At 37.2% G+C, this 8,251-nt stretch overlaps 1 protein-coding gene across 2 annotated transcripts in view; it reads left to right on the plus strand.

Annotated features, from left to right (window-relative positions):
* The window catches only part of LOC143644408 (uncharacterized), a 168,199-nt gene extending 163,551 nt beyond the window's left edge, over nt 1-4,648 (plus strand). For both annotated transcript variants that reach the window (XM_077113348.1, XM_077113345.1), the window contains exon 4: nt 3,786-4,648. In XM_077113348.1, the coding sequence (XP_076969463.1) occupies nt 3,786-3,822 (37 nt within the window). In that variant the 3' untranslated portion in view covers nt 3,823-4,648. The remainder of the gene's footprint in view (nt 1-3,785) is intronic.
* Nucleotides 4,649-8,251: the final 3,603 nt, after the last annotated feature.

An 8,251-nucleotide genomic window follows, 5' to 3' on the forward strand; every position in this document is an offset into this window, starting at 1 on the left:
TCAGACATTTGCTTTCAGATCCAAATCAAAGTTAGTTTGCTTTCAATTTTCACTTTGATGTGAATCTCCCTACTGACATGCTAAAATGGATTTAGATACTAATCTATTTGCTATCTGGTTATAAGCTCTTTGTGTATGTTGACAATTTCTCATTTTTAACAAGGGACGGTTCCACGTGTGTGAGCTCTGGCAATAGTAGTTTTTTTTTTTTTTTTTTTTTTTACTTTTATTGATAAAATCAAGCAACATACAAATGTGAACATATGAACATTCCATACTAATAGTGTTTTGTTTTTTGTTTTTTGTTTTTTTTTTAAACATGGGCAGGCACCAGGAATCAAACCTGGGTCCTCTGCCATCACAGGTAAGCATTCCTTGGCTCACTAATAGTGTTTTAATAAGCAAACAATACCCAACATGAACAAAATACTTCATTTAAACATTCTTTTCAAGTGAATACATGTGACTGTTCCTAGCCAAAGGGCACTTCCTCTCTATTAGGCAAAAGTCCATTCATTTATTTTATTTTTTAAAAAATATTTTTATTGAGAAATATCCACACACATGCAGTCCAACCATATTATACAATAAATGGCTCACATCATCACATACATAGCTGTATATTCATCACCATGATAATTTTTAGAAAATTTGTATCACTCCAGAAAAAGAAATAAAAAAAAGAGAACTCATACATCCCAGTCCCCTTAATTCCCCCTCTCATTGACCTACAGTATTTCAATCTACTAATTTGCACCCTTTATCTCTCTCTATTATTTATTTATTTTTATCCTTTTTTTCTCATCTGTCCATACCCTAAATAAAAAGAACATCAGACACAAGGTTTTCATAATCATACAGTCACATTGTAAAAGCTATATAGTTATACAGTCTTCTTCAAGAATCAAGGTTACTGGAACACAGTTCAGCAGTTTCAGGTACTTCCCTCCACCCACTCCAATACACCATAAACTAAAAAGGGATATCTATATAATGCATAAGAATAACCTCCAAGATAACCTCTCAATTCTGTTTGAAATCTCTCAGCCACTGAAACTTTATTTTGTCTCATTTCTCTCTTCCCCCTTTTGGTCAAGAAGGCTTTCTCAATCCCTTGATGCTGGGTCCCAGCTCATCCCGGGAGTTCTGTCCCATATTGCCAGGGAGATTTATACCCCTGAGAATCATGTCCTGCGTCAGGGGGAGGGCACTAAGTTTACCTGCTAAATTGGCTTAGAGAGAGAGGTCACATCTGAGCAACAAAAGAGGTTCTCTGGGGTGATTTTTAGGCATAATTATCAGTAGGCCTAGCTTCTCCTTTGCAGGAATAAGTTTCACAGGGGTGAACCCCAAGATCTAGGGCTCAGTCTATTAATTTGGTTGTCCCCACTGCTTGTGAGAATATCAGGGATATCCCAGATGGTGAAGTTGAATATTTCCTCCTTTTTCCCCAGCTCCCCAAGGGGACTTTACAAATACTTTTTTATTCTCTGACCAAATTACTCTGGAATGTGTCAGGGCTTCACACTAACCTGTACAAATGAACAAGATCTCATGTTCTATTCAATATTCCATGTAATTATGATGTTAAGTAAACTGACCATACAAGTTAAATTAGATAATATAAATTTTGCACCAAATAAACTTCTCTCCCTTTGGTCCTGTACACAAGTAGAAATTTGAAAATATGGACCATATCATCCTTTACCCAGTATTTGAATGGAATCCATTCATTTAATAAAATTTATTGAAAGTCTACTATTACTAAAGATCTTTTAGGTGTTGAGATACATTGGCTAACATAGTAGACATTGAAACAAAATCCCCCTTCATGGAATTTACATTGCAGTGAGATATACATATAAACAAGCAAATGCATAAATTGAGAAAATAATTTGAGATGACTGCAATAAAGGTAAAAACAAGGAGATATGGGAGTCACTGGAGAGGCTATTTTATTTATTTTTGTATTTGTTTTTACTGAATTAAACATCAAAGTAATAGATGCACATAACTTAAAAATCAACCCCCTCCCCCCAAAAAACTTGTAATGAATAGGGAGAAGGAAGTGAAAAGTCATCTCTGAAAAGGAGATAATTGGGCTGACACCTGCTTGACGAGGTGCATATCGCTATAAGAAGGCTTGGGAGAAAGCATATCAGACAGAGGGAACAGCAACCCAAAGGCCCTGAATGTCGAGGAGTTTGGTGTGCAGGTACATGGGACAAGAGAAAAGAACAGTGTGGTAGGGGTGAAATGTAGGAGCTGATATTGTAGAGGTAGATCTAAGATTGTAGAAGCCAGATTATGTAGGTTTTTAAAGCTATGGTAAGGCAGTTGCCCATGTTCTAGTTAGAGTGGGAAGCCAGAGACTGGGTTGAATTAAACAGAGGAGATATATGGACTGATTTATGTTTTTTAAAAAATGACTCTATCTGCTGGATAGAGGACAAAGTGGCCAGGCAACAATACAAACAGTTAAGAGGCTATTGCAACAGTCTAGGCTGGTGACAATGGTGAATTTGAGTAGGATAATGACAGTAGTGACGGTGAAATGCAGGGTTTATTTTGGAGAAACAGTCTCCAAAACTTGTCAATGAATAGGATTCTGGAAGTGAGATAAAGAGAAAACAAGAACAAGTTCTAGGTTTTGGCTTGAACTAGGTGTAATTTGGCACCATTTACTAACATAGGAAAGACTGGGGGTGGAGAATGTTTTGGGCTTTGGTTTTGCTTTTGATATTTGAACTGTAATAGATCTATGAGATAGTCAGGTGAAGAGGTCTAAAAGACCAACTTCTTTGCTGTTTCAGGATGCTTCCATTCCTCCCTCTCACACACCCAATTGTTTGGCTAGGTTAGGGACCTGCAATAAAAAAGAGCAGATCTCCATGTCAGTCCCAGATGCCTCTTGTTTTAGTTTCTCCACTGCTAAAACAAGTATCATACACCAGGTTTGGCATAAACACCAAGAATTTATTAGCTCATGGTTTTGAGTCAAGGAAAAGTCCAAAATCAAGGTGTTAGCAGGGTAAGATGCTCTCCCTGAAGACTGTGCCATTCTGGGGCTGGTCAGAAATCTCTGGGATTCTTTGGCTGCTTTTGTCACATGTCAATTTTATGGCAGCATCTTCTCCCTTCTCTCCCAGGTTCTGTTGACTCCCAGCTTCTAGCTGCTCCCTGTGGCTTCCTTTTTGTGTCCAATTTCCTTTTGTTTAAGGCCTTCAGCCATATTGCATGAAGGCCCAAACTCATTCAGTTTGGGCACACCTGAAATAATAACATCTTCAAAAGTCCTATTTAAAAATGGGTTCAGGATGGGCCATGGTGGCTCAGCAGGCAAGAATGCTTGCCTGCCATGCCAGAGGACCCAGGTTTGATTCCCGGTTCCTGCCCATGTAAAAAAAAAAAAATGGGTTCATACCCACAGGACCAAAGGTTGGGTCCTGAACAGACCTTTTGTGAGGGGTATGAGTCGGTCCCCAAAACTTTTGTGATCAATTTGCATTTTTTCTTGAGAGCTGGTTTTGGAGCTCAGGGAACCATAGTAGCATTCCCTGGATACCTATACAACATTCTAAGATGTCTTTGGGTAACTATGGTTGGTAGAGAAAGTAGTTCTCCAGAACAGTGTTATGTTCTGCCAAAAAAACATTTCCAACTACATTTTCCATTTGGCATGCAGACTGGCTATGGCATAGTATGAAAAAAATACAATATAGTTAGAAAATATTTCTTAAACAGAGACATACTAAAAAGTAAAGGTTTTGCTTTTTTTCTCACAGGATCTCCTGCTGGGATGAGGCAGAAGCACTACGTTGAGGCTGCATCCTGGAAACTGCAAGCTGGCTGTCAGGCCAGACCTGCTATCTCTTCTGGGCCTATGGTTCTTCACACAATGATGAAAGCACTTTTGAAGAAATGTGTCTATACTGTTTCCAGTTGCTGGTGCTGGCTAACTCTCGAGTGTATCTCAAACCCAAATCCAGACTGATACCCAAAATACGGTATTTCTTCACTGAGAAGCAAAAAAATGATGCACTTAGGTTTTTTTTTTTTTTTTTTTTTTGGTGTTGTTTGTTTGTTTCTTCTGGCATGAGCAGACTCTGGGAACCGAACTGGGGTCTCCAGCACAGCAGGTGAGAATTCTGCCTCTGAGCCACTGATGCACCACCCTACACTGAGTTTTAAAGAAGTAAAAATTGTGAATAAATACAAAGACTCTAAAAGTGTATTGTTCATTAACTTGTAAAACATACAACAGAACAGTTAAACATCCCGGTAAGAGAAGAAGCTTTCTGTCAGCACTGAAGAGCAATCCTACCTCTCCTACAAAGAAACTCAGCTCAAAGACACCAGGGACAAAGACTCAATGTTCTGCAAACCTAAATGGTGATATGGTTGGTTCCTAAGGCAAGAGTCCAGCACTGATTTGCAGAACACCCACATCTGGACAGTCGACACCCATTTGTTCTTCAAAGAGTGGGAGCAAAGCAAAGAAACACTTCTCTCAACTAAAAGTGTTACTTAGAAAGAATCCTCAAACAATCCAAAGGTGGACTTCAGAAATTTGTTTTCTCTTTGAAGAATCAGTTTTGAAAATAAGAAATATGTAATGCAATTTCTGAAAATAAAGTTAGGAAAAGAACATTTTTCACTTGTATTTAGTCTTTGAATACATGAAAACTTGGTCCAAGAGCAAACTTTTCCTGGCATCCTACAGTCTTTATGGGGAAAATACTCTTTGGAATGAATAACTGAAATCTGTTCCTCAGAGGGTGGTTGTGAGGATCATCAAAAAAGTATGTGAAAGGTCCTTTTAATTAGTGTGTGTATGTGTGTGTGTGTATAAAGATATTGAGTGTTATTATTTTCTCCTCTCTTTCATAAGAAATTGAGACCTTTATGAGAGAGAGGATCTACTCACTAATGAAGATTTCTTCCAGGGGTCTATAGCTATAATGCCAACTCAGAATAAGGATCAATTATGTGTGGCCTTATTTTCCTTCAAACAGCTACATAATATATACATATATTAGTAAAATTTGATGATTATTCCAGTTTAAAGTGCAAAAGTAAATATCTGGGGCAGTCTTCATTAGAGATGATTCAAGAGGATGCTGAAATTTTCATTTTTACCTTTGCTTCTATAATATTTTACCTTAATGATATTTTAATTTGCTCTAGTAAAGACTTATTTGTAGGTCTAAAAATTACATCAGAAGATAACATAGTAAGCATCAATTTAGCTATCTTAAATCTTTTCTGGGATGTAAATACATATATGTTTGCTAATGATAAGGTAGGATTGTATTCAACATAGGTACCTGAACCAAAAAAAAGTAAAGGTCTTATTTTGTTCCCCCTCAGATCCTGATTCATAGATTTACAGCACTTAGAGTTGGGAGGACCTCAAGGAACAATGGGTTTAGCCACTGATCTCAGACACACATGGCATCAAGGCAGCAAATGCCCAGAAGAATCAGACCATCTTACGTAGTAGAGTTCTCTGCCTTTGAAAACTGGGACTTTTCTTCTACCCTCCTTAGGCATCCAGGCTTGTCAGGAGCTATTTTCAGTTAAAAAATAAAGTGTAAATGAAACAATATAGACAAAATCATTAAAATAATTTATGGCATGTCTAGATAGTTGTATTTGTGCTAACATAAAGGGTATATTTACTTATGCAACAAAATATCACCAAATAGCAATACTAAGGAGAAAACCTGCCTATATTTATTTTTAAAAAATCTCAAATTTTAAGAGTATGAAGAGCAAGTACTTTGTTAGGAAATATTTTGTCATGAAGACCCACTGACATGCATAAAAATATAAAGATCTCAAAAGTAAAGGCACAATGAGAGGGAGGGGTAAAGGGTTTGGGATGTATGAGTTTTTTTCTTTTTATTCCTTTTTCTGGAGGGATACACATGCCCTAAAAATGATCATGGTGATGAATACACAACTATGTGATGATATTGTAAGCCATGATTATATAAGCTGGTTGGACTGCATGTGTGTGAAGATTTCTCAATAAAAATATTTAAACAAAAAAAAGTAAAGATAATTTGTTTGGCTGAGGAAATTTTCCTAAAACAAAGACATAAAGAAACAAAGAAAAGACATATACCTACTTACAATCATATGGCTTTAAAATTAAGTACAGGAAACAAAATTATTTTTACAAATATTAATATCTAAAATATGGTATATTAAATTTTACACTGGTTTCAAGAATGGAGGTGAGGGTGAAGTTGAATAAACAGAAGAAGAGATAAAAGAAAGGTAAAGAGACACACTAGGAGGGAAAAAGAATAATTGACAAAGGAGTGGAGAAAGAAAGAAGAAAAAGAGAAGAGACAAAAAGACATACATACAAAGAGACAGAAAAATAGGCTGTGAAAGAGGGGAAGAGAAAAGGAGAGCAAAAGAAAAAGATTAAGAAGGATAAACAGGGGTGGTGACCAAGTAAATGTTTCTACTTATTCCTTGTACTTGAGCTTTGGTCTTCAAGGTGTTTTTTCTTCTCACTATTGTCCTTTGAAATGTGAAGTAGCTGTTTAGCCACTATCCATAGTCCTTTAGTTTCTTTTTGTGTTTCAGATTGCCTTTCGAAGTACTGATAGTCAAATCAACCCACGAAAGTATATCAACTGTGGCAGTGACCAGAATAATATTATTTTGGGGCCAAAATAGAATCAAGCTAATGACTAGGCACAGCCCACAGATTAGAGATCACCCAGAACCTTCAAAGCTAACAAGGTAGTGGTAAGTACTAGTGCTTTAGGACCCAGGGTACTTCCTCATATGCAAATTGTTCTTCAAAAAAGATTGAAAACCATTATTTTCCCCAAGTGTTTAAACATATGCCCTTGGATATTATTTATATGACTCATTTATTTGATTTTCTAAAACAAAGTTCTTAGGTTAATTTCTGGCCTATCCCATCTAAATAGAAGGATTGGAATTAACCTGGTTTTTGACATTGCTTTATAGCCAGGGCCTTCCAGCCTATGAGACTCTTTTATGATGCCTTCTCATTATACAGACTCATTTCTATAACTGTCCTCTTACTAGTTGATGGATCTGTTACCTTTACGGAAACTCCCCAGATCTAAATTCATTACCAAGCTGTAGTCTTCCTTATGCTATAAATTCCAACCACCATCACTACCACCACCTGTCCCACTCATACTTGTCTATTTCCAAATTCATCTCCCCTCATGGTTGTAAGGCAGAAACATGACAGATTGACTTGGAAAGAACAACAGGAAGCATAACTTTCTGAAAGCCAAAGAAGTAGCCACATCCTGTGATAAAACAGAAAAATAATCACCATTGTCTACATTCAGACCAATACCACAAACTAAAAGGGGGAGGGGGGGACATTGGCATTAGCTTAAATAGCAACCTGCTGATATATTCCATCTTTTTTGCCATGAACTGTCTGTACCATTTCTACATCAAAGGCAAGAAGCTTTTGTGTGCTGGACTTTTCAAGAGAATATTAAAATTTGTGTTTAGAGCAAAAACTAGCCTAACTCAGCTTGTGTTCTCTGGAGAAGCTGGCTCAACTCAGGTCAGTTATTTCTTGTATTTGTATGAGACAGCCTAATCCTTGTAACTAGACTTGTTTATGAAGAGACTTTGAAGAGTCTCCTGTCTCAGCATCATTAGGGCAGAACAAGAGGGTCAAGGTACTGTGTGTACTTTTGCTTTAGTATCCTTATTGGGTTACACTTTGTACCTTACCTTTCAGGGCCACTTCGGATGTCAGTATAGTTATAGGCCTGGAAGAAAAGAGGGGTAATGAGTGGATCATGAGAGGAATTAGTGGTATATTGCAAGACACTTACTTCAAGGCATTCCATTATTGCTTCATCTGGTGAAACAAGTCTAATTTCTTCAGGTGAAGGCAGGATGGCTGATTTCTCAGGGCAGATCAGAGATTGGGTGGCTGGTTACTCAGGGTAAACCATTACAGGTTTATCTGGGAAGGAAGACTCAGCAGAATCTATGGTTTCATTGTCCCCGTGGCATCATTATCAGTCCACATGTTCCCATTCCAATTTTCAGGATCCCATTCCTTCACCATCAATACTTTCACTTTAGCAACACACATCTGCAAAGTTTGGAATTCAATTTAAGTTGTAATTTAGCCTACATAATGCATAATGAGACTCTGGATCTGGTTTCCAAAAATCTCAAGACTGCAGCTATAAAAAATAAGAGTTTCTTTCAAGGCACACAT

The sequence above is a fragment of the Tamandua tetradactyla genome, chromosome 8 (genome assembly GCF_023851605.1).
Source record: "Tamandua tetradactyla isolate mTamTet1 chromosome 8, mTamTet1.pri, whole genome shotgun sequence".
Lineage (NCBI taxonomy): Eukaryota > Metazoa > Chordata > Mammalia > Pilosa > Myrmecophagidae > Tamandua > Tamandua tetradactyla.